The sequence below is a fragment of the Myotis nattereri genome (assembly GCF_964212035.1).
Source record: "Myotis nattereri genome assembly, chromosome: 8".
In the NCBI taxonomy this organism is placed as follows: Eukaryota; Metazoa; Chordata; class Mammalia; order Chiroptera; family Vespertilionidae; genus Myotis; species Myotis nattereri.
Genome location: NC_138083.1, coordinates 19,268,917 through 19,288,613, shown reverse-complemented (window position 1 = coordinate 19,288,613; position 19,697 = coordinate 19,268,917). Strand labels below are relative to the sequence as shown.

At 46.1% G+C, this 19,697-nt stretch overlaps 1 protein-coding gene across 1 annotated transcript in view; it reads left to right on the top strand.

The window, feature by feature from the left end:
* PCSK2 (proprotein convertase subtilisin/kexin type 2) overlaps positions 1-19,697 on the top strand; it is a 257,323-nt gene that overhangs the window by 221,205 nt on the left and 16,421 nt on the right. Inside the window, exons 8-9 of the mRNA XM_081096978.1 lie at positions 2,322-2,497; positions 18,185-18,400. Coding sequence (XP_080953104.1) covers positions 2,322-2,497; positions 18,185-18,400 — 392 coding nt within the window. The remainder of the gene's footprint in view (positions 1-2,321; positions 2,498-18,184; positions 18,401-19,697) is intronic.

Here is a 19,697-nt window from a genome sequence, read left to right as displayed (position 1 = left end):
GGAGGGAATGAAGAGGGAGAGAGACAGGGGGATGAGAACTGCAGATAGAGAGGGTATAGGACACGGCTGAATGCACCAGGCACTGGCTGTATGACAAAATCTAGTGCTGCCATTGGCTGGCATGTGGTGGGACAGTCCAGACCTACACTGGCCAAGTTCAAATTTCTCTCACCTTCCAGTTAAGGTGGCTGTTCAGTCCTGGCATCTGGGCACTGGATAAATTCAAGACCATCTGAGTTTTCTTCTTGCAAGAAAAAGAATACCAACCTCTCTGTGATGTTTCCCCATCCACAAACTGGGCATGACTTCTTACAAGAAGCAGCTGCACTATTTGGTTTATTCTGTGACCTGTGGGCTACCTTTGTTGAACAAATTTTTTAAATAAGTAAAACGTAGATGGACCAAAAACAAAAGATTGTTTTCAATTTTCTCTCTTTTATAAAATGAACCATAAAACTTAGCTCTCAGAAAGTTCAAACCATGCTTATTTTGGATGAGCTTCCTCCAGGAGAAAAGGATATTAACTCATAATTGGATATTTGTTGGCAAAAATGGTGTGTTGATTTGTAAGTTAATGGCAGAGGATGGAAAATCTGAACCTGTTATTATTTGTTCTTCTGGACCTGTTATTTCTGTTAGGGAGAAAATGGACTACATAAAGTAATAATCCTATGCATTTATTCACCAAATATTTATCAAGCTTAAGATAAACTCCAAGCGCCATGCTGATGCCCTGCGACACAGACGTGAACAAAATAGACACATGCCCTGTACTCAAAGACCTTGCCCTCTGGTGGCGAATGAAGCACACAGACACTTGTCCTGGGAGGCTGAAAGTGTGGTGCTAATGGAAAACCCGGAGAGCTGGGTCCAGCAAGGCTTCCGGGGAAATGCCTGCTGAACGCGGAGGGTAGTCAGGAGGAGGGTGAGCACTGGGGGAAGCTGCTATGCAGGCACAAGGGTGGCTATGGGATGTTGAGGAGGAAAGAGAGGCCCTTAAGAGAGGAGACAATTTTATGTCCGTTTCACGCGTCCTGCAAGAACCATAGTTGTCCTTATTTAAACTGGGTTGCATGCCATGCGAGAGTGATGCTTGCACAATGATGTCCTTGGTCATGGGGGATGAGTAAGGGGTGTCCGCATCCAAGCTTTCACTGTGTGCAGCCCAGCCCCTTCATTTCAGAATTCCCGTGGACAGAAAGACTTAGGTCAGGGGACTAAAATTCTCGGCTCCTTGCCACAAAACCGTGTATCAAGCAGAGAACAATATGGCCCCAAAGGGCAATGTTTGGAGATTAGTGATGGAGGGACAGAAAGCCCATCCTGTTGGCTGCAGCTGAGTTAACCCTGGAGAGGCTTTCTACGGACCACCAGAGGGTGACGTGAACCATACGTGGCACAGGCATGCCCCGCTCCCGTGTGCCTCTACCCGATTCAGGTTTACACACACACACACACACACACACACACACATACACATACATACACACATACATAAACACATACACATACATACACACACACACATACACACACACATACACACACACACACACAGTCCAGGACTGCAGCAGGCTGCTCCTTTTCAGCTGCCCAGCAAGGAGTCGCTCCCACAGGCATCAGAGAGTAATGCCAACTTTACAAAGAAGCCGTAGGGGAGAAAGAGGAGGGGGTTGTACACGCACCCCATTCCTAGTGTATTTTAGAATAAGCCACGCAACATTTGTCCTTCCCAAAGGCCCTTCTCAGATACAATGAGACCGAGAGTTCCTCTTTTCCTGACCCTGCACTTACCTACACTCTCCCTGCCCCTCCTGCCCTCTGCCCTCTGCCCTCTGCCCTCTGCCCTCTGCCCTCTGCCCTCTGGGATTTCTTCTGCAATATCTGATATCTATTGCTTCCCCCTCACTGTCGTGCACAGTAACTTTATTTCTCCTCTGAGGCTTGGCCCCAGTCAACACCCAGTCTCAGAGGCTGGCCTTCCACTTAGAGACAGGAATGTCCTCAACCAAGGTGGGCTCTCCCCGTTGGGAACTGTAGCTAAGTTTGCTAGGGGAATAAGATCGTCCTCAAATAGTTGCATAAGGAAAGGTGAGGGTGGGGTCCCAAAAGGGTGGGTGGACCCGTCTGTGCCTCCCGCTTGATCCTCTGAAGGTGTAGCCCACACACCACACCCAGGTTGGGCTCCGGATTCCGCAGCGTCCCCAAGGCACCCAGGATGGAGGACCCTCCAGCCGCACTGAGACCTGAGCCTTCCTCCCACGTGTCTCCTGGGAACTGGGGACCAAAACCCCGTGTTTCCCTGCCCGCTGTGTCCACAGGTATCCGGATGCTGGACCAGCCGTTCATGACGGACATCATCGAGGCCTCCTCCATCAGCCACATGCCCCAGCTGATCGACATCTACAGCGCCAGCTGGGGCCCCACAGACAACGGGAAGACGGTGGACGGGCCCCGGGAGCTCACGCTTCAGGCGATGGCGGATGGTGTGAACAAGGTAACGTCGGTCCTGCCAACAAGAGGCCCTGGTCCAACACGCGGGTGGAGAGGAGGTGACGATAGAGGAGGAAGGGGAAGTGCGGGGGCAGAGGTGGGCTGCGACCCTATGCTTAGCCCCGGTTCTGCAACAACAAAAAATGGACCCCAAAACAAGGTTAGGCATGCAGATTTGTTGAAGGAGATGGACGTCTGTGGAGGACAAAGTGTGGAGGGGGAAGGCCAGAGGAGGCAGGGGGGCCTTCAGACGCAGGCAGTGAGCGCACTGGGCCCCTGAAAAGGAGAGGGTAGAAGGAGGGTCCTGTTCTGCCCTGGTGCCCACAGGAAGGGGCCTGACAGGAGAGCCCGCAGGCAGTGGGGCGTCTGTGCAAACCCCGTGTGGATCCAGCTGGGGCTGTAAACCCACAATGTCTCCATGGCCTCCCAGACATTATTAGCCCAGGAACAGGCAGAGCCAAGGAGATGGGACCGAGGCAGAGGGCAGCGGGGATTCCCTTGCTGAGATCCAAGGGCAGCGGCCACCCAGACGAGCCTGCCAGGCTCTGGGGTCAGAGTCTCCCTGGCTTCAGGTCCCAGGTGCGACTCGGTGTCTAAGCGTCTCTCCGCAAGTGACTTGACCTCGCTGTGCCTCAGTTTCCTTGCCTGTAAAATGGTGATAACAATACGTTCTTCCTGGGATCTTTGTCCGGTGCAAATGAGGTAAATACACAAGTGCTTGGGACTGGGCCATGCCCCCCAGAGGGTTGGTGCCTGCCTTGGCCATGTGGAAGCTTAACCCACAGCCCCCACACTCTGTGCCTGAAGCAGGCTGTGTCACTAGGCTCGTGGGGTCTGTGGATCAGGAATTCAGGGGGCCCATGGGGATGCTTGTCTCTGTTCCCCGTTCCTGGGCCTCAGCTGGAAGACTCGTGGCTGGAAGACTTACCGAAATGTCGTGTTTTCACATGTTCTTGCAATGCGCTGAGTTCAGAATCTCTCCCCGTCGGTGCCATCACACCCACGAGGCAGTGTAGTCATTTTGCCACATGAGGTCTTCATTCAGGATTGGATTTGCCATCAGGGTGACACCGGGGTTACTTCTCTGTTCAGCCACCGTGCAGGAATCCCAGGCCAAAGATGACAACAATGGTGTGTAGAGTGAGAGTAATTAGGTCCTAAGTGAGGGGCCAGGCAAGAATATGATGTGTAGAATATGGGCACTGGGAAATCCATTTTAGGAATTTTTTTTTAATTTTGCTTCTTGGGTTTTGACAAATTTCAACTAGATGAAATGCCCATAGCCATATTTGGATACATAAACCAGCACTATTATAAAGTGTAAAATGCATCTATTCTATGTATATATTTAAATTACTTACAGTCTGTATATGGAAATATATAAATTCATTACTTATACATTTATAACACTAAAAGAGGTATAGGGACAAAATACTATTTTTAACAGTAGGCCAAAAAGGTAAAAATATTGAAGAAAATTAGAACAGACAGGTGAAGTTTACTTTTTCTTTTACTTTTTTTTTTAAGAGTTACAATATGTCATGCCTTCTTTTATTTTTTTTATAGTCACTATGCTGGACATTAGATACCCAGAACTTACATATCATAGAACTGGAAATGTGTACCCTTTTGACCAACATCTTTTCAACCCCCTCATCCCCACCCCTACAGCCCCTGGTAACAAGCATTCTACTCTCTTGTTTCTATGAATTTGGTTTCTTCAGATTCCACATGTGAGGTCATACAGTATTTGTCTTTCTCTGGCTTATTTTACTTAACATAATGCCCTCAACTTCCATCCATGTTGTCACAAATGGCAGCTTTTCTTCTTTTTTATGGCTGAATAATATTCTACTGTGTATATATCAACATTTTCTTATCCACTCTTGTATCAACGCACACAGGCTACTTCCGTGTCTTGATTGTTATAAATAATGCTGCAATAAGTGTGGGAGTGCAGATATCTCAGATACTGATTTGTGTCCTATGAATATACAGAGTGGGGGAAAAGTAAGTTTACAGTTGTGAGTACAACGGCTACCCCTTTCTTCCCTTCTCGTTGCCAACCATGGCCTCCAAAATCATTCCTTAGCTTTTGTCCCTATGCCAATTTTTGTAATCCTATTGAATCTAAGCTTCTGAATATGAAGCAGCATAAAATTTGTAAAAGAATTGATTAAATGAGCTCAGCTTGATTAGAGTAAATTTAGGCATGAAAAATCTAACTTTAGATCCTCAAGTTGTTGCTTGCTCACACACAATCCTAGTCTTAATGGACTAAAGCTCTCCTTGGACAAAAATTGACAGCATCTGGGCCCTAAACAATAGTAAACAGTAAGTCAACCTTAGAACATAGGTCAGCTAACCTTGGCTCACAGGCCAAATCCAGCCTACCAGCTGTCTTTGCAAATAACATTTTATTGGAACACAACCAGGCCCATCAAGGCCTTTGTATCCTTCCAGCCACAATTTCTCTTCCAACCAGAGCTTTCACTAGCTCCACATGGGAGGAAGCACATGAATGGGATCATCGCTCAGAATGACGGACTTTTCTGCTTAGCCCAGTGATGGCGAACCTATGACACGTGTGTCAGAGGTGACACATGAACTCATTTTTTGGTTGATTTTTCTTTGTTAAATGGCATTTAAATATATAAAAGAAATATCAAAAATATAAGTCTTTGTTTTACTATGGTTGCAAATATCAAAAACTTTCTATATGTGACATGGCACCAGAGTTAAGTTAGGGTTTTTCAAAATGCTGACACGCTGAGCTCATAAAGGTTCACCATCACTGGCTTAGCTTGTCCATATCTCCATCTTCATGAGGTGGCTGACATTGCATGACAGGAGGTTTGCTTCCTCTGGGCAGGGGTTGCTGTTTAAGGATAGGCATGAATACGTGGAGAACTGAGCTTGAGAGCTGGGATACCTGTTCCTCATTGGCTGTGGGACTTCAGATTAATTAGTGACTTAGTTTCTCCATTCCTCACTTTCTTCTTTTGCAAGATAGCCACATCAGTGCTTCTCAAAGTGTGGCCACTGGCCCACCAGGGACTTTGTGAGAAACCTAGAATCTCAGTCCCACCCTACCCACCCTACCTGATGTATCAGAATCTGCATCTTAACAAAATCTCATTAAAGTTTGAAAGGATGCGTATCATGTAACCCTAAGATGCTAAGACCATAATATATATTGTTCTAAAAAGGCCATAATGTGTAGAAAAGGACAGTAGAGGTAACTCATTTTCTGGAGGTCATGGCACTGCATGTCCTCATCAGGGTGGTGCCTTGGATGGGTTGACAGCTGACTGCGCCATATGCTCTACTGTATCTCTCAGTTACAGGAACAGAGACCCAGGCAGCTCAACTGAATGTGTTTATTATCGTAAAGATGTAGGAGGAGTGATGAGGGCAACAGGATGGGTTCAGGCAGGACCTTATGCAGACTGGAACCAGACATGTTCTAGACCCAAGATGGCTGCAGGACGCTGACCAAAGAGTGTGTAGAGATCCCCACTAGGGCCCTGCAATCAGGGGGCTCGGCCACTCTCACCTTGCTGTTTCTCACTGACTTTACATATTTATCTCTTCAATCAACGTTTTCTCCTCCTTGAGGTTTATGCTCACATGGTACTTCTTGGGCAAGGTCCCATTAGCACCCTCCTTTATCACAACCTGTCAGCCTCTACCCAACTGCCATCTGCTCCACTCCAATGTGTTAGGGGGATTTTGGCCCAAAATTAGGGGAGGCATCTTCCACCTGCTAGATTCCAAGGGACGTTCTTTTGGAAAGATTTAAAACTTGAAGGATCAGTTAGAGTTTAACTGTTAGATGGTTGCTAGCACAGCCCCTTTCTTTTCTATCCCAATAACTTCAAATGGCAGTCATCTGTATTCGTCCTGGCCTTTCAGCCCTCTGATGACGTTTTTTCTGAGCTGTTGAATTCTTTCAACGGTCTAAACAGAAATAAAAGACCATATGTTCCCCCGCTGTTATGGGTTTAATTGTGTCCTCCAAAATTTATATGTTGAAGTCCTAGTTCCCAGTATCTAGAATGTGATCCTATTTGGAAATAGGGTCATTATAGATGTGATTAGTTAAGATGAGGTCATACTGGAGCAGGGTGGGCCCCCTAATCCAATAAGACTGGTGTCTGTATAGAAAGGGTAATTTGGACACAGAGAGAACACCATGAGAAAATGAAAGCAGAGATTGAGGTGATGATTCTACGAGCCAAGGAGCATAAAAGATTGGCAACAAACCACCAAACGACAGGAGCAAGAGAGAGAAGAGATCCTTCCTCCATAGCCCTCAGAAGAAACAAGCCCTGCCAACACCTTCACCTTGGACTCTGGCCTCCAGAACTGCTAGACAATATGTTTCTGTTGTTTATGCCACCAGCCTTGTGGTACTTTGTTATGGCAGCCCTAGAAAATCAATACAGCTCCTACTTAGAATGGACAGTCAAAAAGGGGAGTTGGCCAGACTCAAGCACTATGGAAACCACATGGACACTTTGCCAGGCTACTCTTGATGTTTATAGCCAAGATGACTGATAGTTCATCTAAGGACAACTTTTTTCTTCTCCTCTGGGACCTTGAGAGTATCCTCCCTCCATTTTCTAACATAGTCCCTCAAAGGAGAAGCGTGCAAAATTTTCCATGATGTAATGCCAGGAGAGGAAAATGTGTCTGCCTTAGGGGCAGTGCCATGCTGGAGCTGGCTCCTGATGACATCACATGGGTAACTTGAAATTAAATATGGAAATTGGCAAATAGAGATTATTTTGTGCCCCCAGCATTTGCCAGCACACTCCTGGTTAAGGACTACTGACTTTTCTTCAACTATAGCAGTTAGATACCTACTTATTCTCCACAGAATAAAAAGCCAGCTTTGCCTTCGTGAGCCTGGGAATTCCCTTTGGAAAGAGGAAAAACACTTGAAACACTAAGGTTTTGTTTTTCCCAAAAATGACAAGTTTCCCACCCTGGCCGATTGCTCAATGGTTAGAACATCAGCCTGAGACTGAAGGGTCGTGGGTTCATGTCTGGTCAAGGGCATCTACCTGGGTTGCAGGTTCCCCTTTCCCCTCCCTTCCACTCTCTCTAAAATCTATGGGAAAATATCCTCCAGTGAGGATTAACCAAAAAAATGACAAGTTTCCCAAGACTGTGGAGGAACAACTTTTCTAAGTAATTCAAGTAAAAAAAACCTCACGCCTTAAACCATTCAGCACTCGTAAACTTAACAAAGAGATCCCAGAAACACAATTATGAAATAGAAAAGTGAGTCTCTGAAAGTGAACAGTAGCTAAACATTGACACTAGGATGGGGCCCGTTGGGGAAATAATAAAGTGATGTTTTATTACAAGGTTATGCCAATCAGCTCTTGACATTCAGCCTGAGACAGCAACAAGGACCCCTGACATTTGAATGGCACCATGCTGTTTACTGAGAGGGGGGTCTCCCAACAGGATCCAAGGGGAGGTGGTGATGGTGCAGCCCCATGTCAATACCCAGAGACCCTTTAGGACTTTTTAGGATGAAACTTGTACAAACAGCTTGTTTCCTTACCGCACTATTCATTGTGTGGCTGGAAAGAAATGGTTACACATCCAAGCCCAGCACCAGTGACAGCAGGTGCCCAGGGAGACACTTGGCAGACGGCCCCCTTCCTGGCAGACGTGAATTTTCACTGAGAAGCATTTTTTGACACTCGAGGCCAAAAGAGAGTCAGGCGAGCAGGTGACATGTGCCCTCCGTGAGAATTTACGATGCAGATGGTGCTCGGTGCAGCACGTCCCTGGGTGCCTCCTATCATTTTCCACGGACTTCTGAACTCTTCCACCGCACCCCATGTCCGGGCATTTCTCTCTCCTCCATCTGTAGCCTCCCCTGCTGCAACTCAAAGGGCCTTTTCAAGTGTGACTGCTCTGCAAAGCATGCCAAGCACGCCAAAACCTAAGAGAGAATTTGTTATGACTTATCTTCAGATGACAGCATGTAAATATTTTAGAAAGTAAAGCGAGGATGATAAAAAATACATGGCTTCTCATTTGACTTTCCCCCAGGCTGTGGGGGATGATTCTCTCCTGGTTTCAAGGTGACACTTTTGAAGAGTGTTTTAGAATTTTGTGAGTGGTCATGTATTATACATTTCCTCCCCATTATTTCAGTTGTCTGGTCTCCTAGAAAGAAAAACCCACCTCTGCAAGGTGGTCTCTACCTAAACAAAAGTCAGATAATTACCTTTGGCACAAAGGCAATTCTTACGCTTGCCTTTGAACCTCAGCCTCCTGCAGACAGGTTTTGTTTGACCAACATCTATACGTATAAAACCCTAATATGCAAATAGACTGAACAGCAGAACAACTGAACTGGTTGCTATGACATGTGACCACCACCAGGGGGCATGCACAGAACATGATGGGTGCCAACCACGGTGGGATGGTGGAGCAGGTGAGTGGGGGAGCCAGACCAAGGCTTGGCCAGTGGCTGTCATCTGGGCAAGCTTCTGGTGGTTACTGAAAATTCTTTGCTCCCACACGCCATGGTCCCGCCTGATGCTCGCACCCACTGACAGGGCCCGGCACCGGCCCCAATCACTTGGTGCTGTCAGTGGGTGTGAGCAGCGGCTGCCAGCCCCATGGCCCCTGCAGGCTTCTCCACCTCCCCCTGCTCCTGAGGGGCAATTGGGGCAGCAGCCGCCGCTCACAACCACTGGCAACAACGGCCCTGCTCGCACCCATGGCTGGTGCCGGCCCCAATTGCTTCACGCCATCAGTGGGTGCGAGCAGCGGCAACAGTGGGGCTGCCGGGACCAGGGGCCATGGTGGGAGGGGCCCGGCAGGGGCACGGAGGATGGGCCGAGACCCAGCCCTGTGCACCCCGCAGCCTTGTAGCCTAGTTCCTTTCAAGATGCACAAAATCATGCACTGGGCCCCTAGTGGTAATGATAAAAAGGATAAGGGACACCTTGCTGATGTATCTCAGTGGTTGAGTGTTGACCTGTGAACCAGGAGGTCACAGTTCGATTCCCGGTCAGGGTATATCCAGGCTTGATCCCCAGTGTGGGGCATGCCAGGAGGCATCCAATCAATGATTCTCTCTCATCATTAATGTTTCTACTGCTCTATCCCTCTCCCTTCCTCTCTAAAATCAATAAAAAATATTTTTTAAAAAAAGAAAGGAAGGAAGGAAGAGGGAAAGGAGAATAAGAGACTTTGCTCTGAAGTGTACTGTTTGCCACAGACCCACCACTCCCAATTGTATCACATCTGCTTCACACAAAAACATCACCTACCTGGATCCTTAGGGATTTGAGTTTGCATCTCCAAATTTTGCTCAATAAATACATGAGGAGGCAACAAAGAGCAGATGAGAGAAAGGGAAGAGGAAAAGTTTTCCTTTATCTCAATGTTTTCCTCTTCACTTCATAGTGCACATGTTGAATTTACAGTTAAAGCGATCTTCACATTATATATGGGAAGTAGGTTACAGTCAGAGACCCTGGGATTATGAGATCTCTAACAAGTAACTTCTTAGTCTGGGACGCCCCAGAAGCAGACTCTGAGACAAGAATTGAGTTCAAGTAGTTAATTTGGGAAACAAGGACCACCAGTAGTAAATAGGGAGGTATGACAGGGAAGAAAAGGACCAATAAAGGGTGTGCTATTGAGCCAGCTATCGCTGTGAGCAACTGGAGCATAATCCCATTGGGAAGCTGGCAAACTATTGTAAAACACACACTGAAGTTATCCCACCAGATGTCAAGGGAGCGGAGTAAACGTCACTGTCTAAGTAAAGGACCCAGCGCTTTCAGCCCAGGGGTAGGTGTGCAGAGCAGCCTTCAGACTCTTGGGAGAAAGCCCTTAGAGTCCAGCGGTTCTCAACCTGTGGGTCGCGACCCCTTTGGCGGTCAAACGACCCTTTCACAGGGGTCACCTAAGACCATCCTGCATATCAGATATTTACATTACAATTCATAACAGTAGCAACTTTCAGTTATGAAGTAGCAACGAAAATAATTTTATGGTTGGGGGTCACAACATGAGGAACTGTATTTAAAGGGCCAGAAGTTTGAGAACCACTGCTTTAGACCAAGAGGTGCCTGTGCTGGTATTTGGAAATCCCCAGTGCACAGAATATATAAGGTCTAAGGGATATGGCCGATACTCACTGCCGCCTCTGCTACAATCTCCAACTTGCAGTTTGAGTAAAACCTAATCTGAGTCCTAGAGCCATTGCTCTCTGGGTCTAATGGAACAGCCCATGTATTTGCTGGGCAGAAAAAGACGGAGCCCTTGCGTAGAGACTGATGGAGCAACAAAGGCCAGCATACGGGACATGGTCTCTTATGTCACGCTAACAACCAGGAGGAGAATTCAGGTAACACTTAAGGGCCTTGCAAGTGACAGTTGATTCATGAATTTCTTTCCACATCTTGAGGAAATGCAGCCACCCAGAGCACCCCTGACATGTCTTTGGCTGGTTCCAATGACTACATCCCAACCTCGTATTAATCACACTCAGAGTGCTACCAAAGAGAAAAGCTTAAGACTATTTCAGGACAAGGCCATAGGAAGTCCTTTGAGGCACCGATGAGACAGAGCACAGATTGTTTATTCCCTGGGGAGCTGCAAAGGGCACACGCACAGATCATCAGGCCGGAATGTACCAGAGAGGGGTCACTTGCAAGAGATTGGGTCAAAAGCCACCATCCAGAAAAGGGAGGCAGGTGGAGGGCTGCCTAGGGAGACAGTGATTAATCCGGAATGGGCCAGGCGAGGCCCTAGTGCGGCCTGCTGGAATTTCATCAGAGCAGTGGTCTGACACAGGGGCAGCAGATGCCGAGGCCTCTGGCGGGCAATGAATGCCTCCTGCCAAGGAGCTCTCAGGAATTCTCCAGGAGCCAATTTATGCCCTAAAGCCAAACAAAGGTTCACAGCTGAGCAGGGCTGCCACAGGGAGGACTACACGGTTCAGCCTCTGAAACGTGTATTGCAGCTACAATCCCTCCTTTCACTTCTGACAAGAAACGGAAGACAGGGTCGGTGGGCTTTGGGTGACGGCATCATCCTCCTTTCGGCTTTCCCGGAGATTCTGACACCCTCACCCCACTCCTGGTGGACTCCACAGAACCCGATGCGGGCACCAGGCCGGCTCTGCCATGCCCGTAGCCGGCTGCAGGGCCAGCCATCCTCTCTCTGCACCTCTCCTGAGGACTTCTGGGCACCATGGATTTACACTCCTCAGTGTGTTCCATGGGGAGTTAACACCCCCTGGGCAACCATCAGCCTCCCTGTCCTAGTGGCAGGTTCACTAGGGGTCTCCCAAGGGACTGAGCCCACTTGCCCTCAGGGAAACCTGCTCATCAGCTCACGCTGGGTTGTCATTTCTCCCTCCTGTCTCTTGCTACCCCACCGCTCACTAATGCTTCTTGAGACCATCGCTCCCCAAATTTACCTGCTCTGGATTCCAGGTTCAACCTCAGCCACGGTCTGGGTGCATGCGGGAGGCAACCAATCCATGTTTCTCTTTCTCTCTCCCCTTCCCTCTCTCCCCCCTTTCACTCCTCTCTCTCTAAAAATCAATGGAAAAAATATCCTCAGGTGAGGATTAACAAAAAAAAAAGAAAATGATGTGCACTGCAGTACTTTAAAACCTGGAAGTAGCCTTCCATGTATGTCTAAGAAAAGGAGTAAATTATGGAATGGCTATTTAGACTAATAACAATTATGGTGCAAAAGAATATTTAATTGTTGAGGAAATGTTAATGATATAATAGTAAGAAATACATTTTAAGCAGAGCCACAAAAGTGGATATATTTTTATGGCCCCAATTTTATTATTAAACCTGTTTTTATACTTTTCATTTATATATAAAACTTTCAGGAATCCACAAAATATCACCAGTGATTTCCTAATCATGGAAGATTATAAACGATTTTCTTTTCTTCAGAGTCTATATACTAATTATTCTACAATGAATGTGATTTTCACAATAAATATACAATAACTTTTTAAAGTCTATCAGTGTTATATTACGATGTCAAGATGACTGGAAAATAGTATAATTGAGTGTCTAGGAAAAGATAAGCTAAACCAGAAGACTGGCCTCCAGCATCTGCAGATAACACCACTGGGCCAGGTCCTGGTCTGGCATTACCCCGGCTCACTCGGCATTGGTTACCGGGACTGATTCACTTTAGCCCTAAGCTCCTCAAAGTGGGATTTTCACCTCCTGGGATCCAAGTGTGTGCTAGGGGCACACAGAGCCAAGCTCTAGCTGGAATTTTACCTAGACTGATGGTGAGGAATTTGTGACATTTTTATATTGTGAGCACAATACAAAATCTGCATAAACTTTTTAAAAAGGTTGGGTTTGTGAGAGGCTCTTTAGGCGATGCTCTGAACACCAGTACCTGCACACTCAGTGTCCTTGCCAACAGGTTAGAGCAGTTTCCCCACCTCGGCACATGGACACTTTGGGCCAGATCATTCTTCGCTGTGGGGACATGGGGGACTGTCATGTATTGTAAAATTTGAACAGTCTCCCTGGCCTCTACCCACTAAAGGTTAGGAGTGTATACCTGCACACACAGTTGTGCCCACCAAAATTGTCTCCAACAGTGCCAAACACCCCCTTGGGCGCAAAACGCCCCTCGTTGGAAAACACAGTAGTTAAATACAGTTGGTAGTGCCTGGGTGAACATTCTCATTTGGTGAAAACTCTAGCGAGGCACTGATTCTGCTAAACGAGAGACTGATTCAAAGACAGAATTCAAAGTGGAGCTGCACCATGTGCTAAATTTCATCTAAATGAATTTGCCATCTTCAAAAATAATAATAATAATATTGTATGTCAAATATATGTCAATAAAACAAATGTAGTAGGGGAAGTAGAAGAGGAGCAAGCAATTCCAGTGTCAACAGCGCAGACAGGTCTGACTGCCATTCTATTCTCTGACTCTTGTGCTGCAGAAAAGGGCGGAGACCCTCCCCCCACCACACACACACACCCAGGGGACAGCCCACTCTCCCAGGCCCAGCTCCCACCCACAGTGCAGGCTCCTGAGTCATCCCTGGCTGGGTGACCCCCCACCCACCATGCCCCATTTGGGTTTTTGGCTTTTGTTTACCACTTGTTCCCTGGATAAAATTCCCTCGGTTGAACTGCCCAGTATGGCAATGTTTGCCTGACTGACTCTTGAGTGATGGTGTTCAAAGTTAACCTGGGGAAAATTGACATCGCTGGGGTGCTGTCCTTCTATCCAAGAATATGATGTGTTGTTGTGTCTTTCCAGTAGGTCAAGCCACGGAGTTTCTTTTCTTTTTATTTACTTATTTTTTGGGTTTTGAGAGAGAGAGAGAGAGAGAGAGAGGGAGAGAGAGAGCGAGAGAGAGAACAAAAATCCATTTGTTGTTCCACTTATTCATGCATCCATTGGTTGCTCCTTATGTACACCCTGACCGGGGATCAAACCCACCACCTGTTGTATCAGGATGATGCTCTAACCAACTGAGCTATGTGGCCAGAGCAGTACTCCTATAGAATTTCAAAGTTTTATTTGGTCTTTTTTCCAATTTGTTGCATTTCTTCCAGAGTATTTTATCCTTCGTGTAGCTAGTGTAAATGGTGCCGCCACATAAGATTGCTGTGAGGATTCGATAGGTCAACATACAAAGCACTTACTAGTAGACTGACCCTGACACATACAGGAAGTGCCATAGAAGTGCTCGCTATGGCTGTCCTCCGACTGGCTGTTGTTTAAATGTGGGTCATAGTAGTTTGTCTCGATTGCTGCCCAGTTGCTGTTCAGGTGAAGCCGGGCAGAACTGGACCTTAGGGCATCATTGTAACAGGGTTAACCTAAAAAGAAAAGGCCAACGTGAGAGGCAACAAGAGAAACCCCAAGGGTTGTGGTTAGGAGACTAAGGCAAGGGATATTTATGAGAAACGGAAGGGCAACATTTACATCAATAAGAAGGAAGGGAGGGTAACATAATGATGCTACTTCTAAAGAATTTTCTTTATTTCCAGTCCGAAGTCACAGTATCTGCTTTCTCCTCATTTTTTTTGCAAACGTTGTTTGAGATATAATGTTGCTGTAGGCCCAGTCCGAAGGTTAGTGCCCTGTTTTCACATTCTAAAGGTCTGAGGGGTGCGAGGGGCAAGGCAGTTCTGAACCCATTGGGAAGTGGCTCTGTTTAAGTTATTTTTACAACAGGAAAGTGCAGCGTGCCAATAACAGACCTGTCCCACACTCAGTTCTCAGTCCTCTTAGAGATGCCCTATCCCCACTCATCTGCCCCAGAACTGGGGTTTTATCCTCATTGGTCTATCTTTTTTTTTTAATTCTTTATTGTTTAAAGTGTTACATAAGTCTCCTTTTTTCCCCATTGACCTCTCCCCGGCCACCCCCACCCCCTAGCACATGCCCTCACCCCCCTACTGTCTGTGTCCATTGGTTAAGCTCATATGCATGCATACAAGTCCTTTGGTTGATCTCTTACCCATCACCCCCCGCTTTCCCTCATAGGTTGGACAGTCTATTCAATGCTTCTATGACTCCGGTTCTATTTTTGTTCATCAATTTATGTTGTTCATTATATCCCACATATGAGTGAGATCATGTGATATTTATCTGTCTCCAACTGGCTTATTTCACTTAGCATAATGCTTTCCAATTCCATCCATGCTGTTGCAAATGGTAAGAATTCCTTCTTTTTTACAGCAGCATAGTATTCCATTGTGTAGATGTACCACAGTTTTTTAATCCACTCATCTGCTGATGGGCACTTAGGCTATTTCCAAATCTTAGCTATTGTTAATTGTGTGGCTATGAACATAGGGGTGCACATATCCTTTCTGATTGGTGTTTCTGGTTTCTTGGGATATAGTCCTAGAAGTGGGATGGATTACTGGGTCAAATGGAAGTTCCATTTTTAATTTTTTGAGGAAACACTATATTGTTTTTCCACAGTGGTTGCACCAGTCTGCATTCCCACCAGCAGTCTCACTGGCCTGTCTTACCCTGGAACTATTTGGTTCTAATACCCAATCATTCGAAACAAGGATATAATTATTATTGCCTTATGTGTTCTCTCTTGCTTAGAAAATGAAGCTTAATATTCCTAGGAATCAGCGTATTCCTGTGGGCAAATAGCATACTCCAATACAATACAAATAACATTTGTTGTTTACTCTTCAGAAACAATTGCTCTCTGTGTATCCATGAGCTAAGCCACATAACAAACTGCCCCAAAACTTAGTAGCTTAATAACCACCATTTAAGTTTGCTTACAGCAGGGGTCCTCAAACTTTTTAAACAGGGGGGAAGTTCACTGTCCCTCAGACCATTAGAGGGCCGGGCTATAGTTTAAAACAAAAACTATAAACAAATTCCTATGCACACTGCACATATCTTATTTTGAAGTAAAAAAACAAAACGGGAACAAATACAATATTTGTATTTGCATGTGGCCTGCGGGCCATAGTTTGAGGACCCCTGGCTTATAGTCTACAGGTTGGCTGGGTTGTTCTGCAGACCTGGAACAACCTCAGCTAATCTCAGCTGGCCTCGCTCATGCATATGTGGTCAGCTTGAGGGGTAGCTACAGACTGGTCTAGAATGGCCTCCCTCGCAAGTCTGGCTGTCAGCAGGGGCAGTGAATTTGACTGGGCAATCTCTGTCATCAACCGCAGGTAACCTCGGATTTGTCCCCATGGTGCAGACAGAGTTCTGAGAGAGCAGAGGTGTATAGGGCTTCTTGAGACCTGTGCTCAGAACTGGCACAGCACCACTCTCCGCCACAGTCTGTGAGCCAAAGCGAGACGACACGCCAGCCGGAATCAAGGGTGGGGAGTGGACCCCTCCTCTCGGTGGGCAGGACTGCAAAGTCATAAAGGGAACCCTGAAAAATGAGCCACAATCAATCTAACACGCTCCCCACACCAAGGCGAGAACGCTCTCAGCATTGATTTCCTTTCAGCAAAGGTTGCTTGTCTCACCAGCAGCCCACCTGGGAACCGGTTCAGGGGAAAGATCCATTACCCTCGTCTGCATATGTTTCACTTTCAGAGGCTGCCATTTCTGACAGTGAGCCCACATCCGAGTCTGTTTGGGAGTGAGATTCCCTACACCAGCTGTCAGGATGATCCATTTCTCTCTCCGCCCTGGTTCCTGAGAGCAGTTGCTTACTTTGGTGGCGTTTTCCAGCCTAGACTTACCAAAGACTCTGAGGACAGTTCTCAGCTAGTGGTTGAATAAATCTTTGTTAACGTATCGACTCAATCAATCACAGGCTAATTAACTCCAAGTCCTGTTAGAAGCGATCGAAATGTCATTTCTCATGGTCAGAAAGGAGGCGGAGAGAGCTTGGAGGTAGTCCAGTCATCTTCTCCCGCTTCTGGCATCTCTGCCCTTAAAAACCACTGAGTCAGGACTGTGGGTGCCCGGGGCCAGGCAGGAACAGTCTTCCTCTGCCATGGCTCCTATTTGTCTTCTCGCCCCTATTTGTCAGAACTGCCGTCCCTGAAGAGGGTTCCCTAGTGGCCTGGGCCAGGCTAAGGAGAAGCGGGAGGCTGGACACGGCTGCTCCCCTCCCACCCGGCATCGCTGCGCTCCCCTCCTCCACTCAGCCCAGGGGGGAAACAGAGCAGCCCAGGCCTCACCCTGGATCCTAATGCAGGAAGCCAGGAGGAACGGCCCCTCCTGGGGGCTGTAAGTGGAGAAAATACTCCTAGAAATAGGTAACCGCAAAAGTTCTGTTCAAGCCAGGAAAGCAACACTAACCAGTCTTCGTGACTAGGCTTGGCATTTACAACTAAGGAGCATATGGTAATAACATTGTGCTATCATTATGTATTTAAAGTTATTTTTGCTCTGTTTCACTTGATCATATTAGACTCCCCTCCTATATTCTGTGTTTCCGGCATAAGTAAAATGTCATATTATATCATGTTTAAAATTTTTGGTATGATCCAACTGGGTAAAAAAATATATACATGTATGAAGGCATATATATATACATGTATATATACATATGTATACATGTATACCTATATTTGTATATATGCATGTAGTACATGTATATATGTGTGTATGCACATATATGATTTGTAATATTTATACATTTTAGCATAAGATGTGTATTTATTATCATATCTACATATATGTAAATTTCATATAAACAATATGTAACTATATATAAAATAAAAGACATATTTTTTCTACCTTATATAGCTAAGTATAAGTATATATGTATACTTACATTTTTGTTGAAAAATGACTGAAAGGATGCATAAGAATTGGATAATAATGATTTCACCTAGGGGGATTTTTCATTTTCCTTTTCATATATTTTGACTTTTTAAAAGCAATTCATTTGTAAATGTTACCTCTTCACGTTTTTTCTCATCACCTTATTCCCAGCTTAAACTGGAAGTTCGGCTGACTTTATATACTGAATCCTTACTGGGGAAAAAAATATTCTTGGTGCCTCACTAGAGGGTAGTGGTTTTCATGGGCAGACAGAACCGAATCCAGTCATTTGGTTGAGCTGCTGAGGAAGCTCAAGTCCAGTCCCCCCGGATCGGAAACCCCCAACACCTGGCAGGACCCCCTTCAGCCCCTGGTTCCCGCGGGCGTGGGCGTTGGCAGCATCTCTTCTGTCCTCCCCCAGGGCCGAGGCGGCAAAGGCAGCATCTATGTGTGGGCCTCTGGGGACGGTGGCAGCTACGACGACTGCAACTGCGATGGCTATGCCTCAAGCATGTGGACCATCTCCATCAACTCAGCCATCAACGACGGTAGGACGGCCTTGTACGACGAGAGCTGCTCCTCCACCTTGGCCTCCACCTTCAGCAACGGCAGAAAGAGGAACCCCGAGGCAGGAGTGGTGAGTGAGGCCACTGGCCCCCTGTGAGGTTGTGGAATGTAAGGTACTGTGACGTCATGCACGGACGCCGTGACGTCATGGGAGGAAAGGGAGTTACCCACTTCCCTAAAAAGTCAGCACAGGTTCTGAGAGGAGATCCATTCTCCTCCAGGCCTAATAATGCTTTGTTATCAAGGTAGAGAAATGTAAGACATGAAAATATATATAAAAGATATAAATATTTTTTCTATCTTATATAGCTAAGTATAAATATATATGTATACTTACATTTTTGTTGAAAAATGACTGAAAGGATGCATAAAAAATGGATAATAATGATTTCACCTAGGGGGATGTTTTTGAAAGCAAGGACGTGATGACCCCCTTGCAGCTCATTTTCCACAGATTGTCTTTCGTGAAGTTTATTGTTTGATTTGCAAGTGATGACAAAGCCTGCTTTATCAAAAAGTTGCCCTGCCAGATCACTCATAAGGAAAACTAATATAAAGAACTGGGTCACCACATCACCACCCACCTGAGCCAAGTATTACAGTAATTTTTTTTAAAATCCAAGGATGGATTTTTCTGGGTCTATAAACCTCCCCAAATCAGGTACATATGTATTTTCTCAGGGAAAGAGTAGTAGTTTTCATCATAGGTCAGTGATTGAGAAAACAAAATATTAAGAATCACAAATTTAGATTTTTTTAAAATATATTTTATTGATTTTTTACAGAGAGGAAGGGAGAGGGATAGAGAATTAGAAACATCGATGAAAGAGAAACATCGATCAGCTGCCTCCTGCACACTCCCTACTGGGGATGTACCTGCAACCAAGGCACATGCTCTTGAACAGAATCGAACCTGGGACCCTTGAGTCCGCAGGCCAACGCTCTATCCACTGAGCCAAACCGGTTAGGGCAGATTTTTTAATATTTTTAATTGATTTTTAGAGAGAGAGGGAGGGAGAGGGGGATAGAGAAACATTGATATGAAAGCAAAACATAGATCCGTGCTCTACGCCCCCTATTGGGGACCAAGCCCAAAACCCAGGCAAGTGCCCTGACAGACTGGGAATAGAACCAGCAACCTTTCCTTGCACAGGACAACACCCAACCAACCAAGCCACATTGGCCAGGGCCAGACTTAGATTATTAATTGCACTTTTCTGAGCAACTCTTCCTTGCTGGGCAACTAGGTAAAATGGTGAATTTTCCAAACCCCTTGGAAATACATCTCTGTAGAGTGTAATGAACCTTTTTGGATCTCTTCCTCTCTCTGGATCGTTCACTCACAGATCAGCCTTTCCTCGGACCTC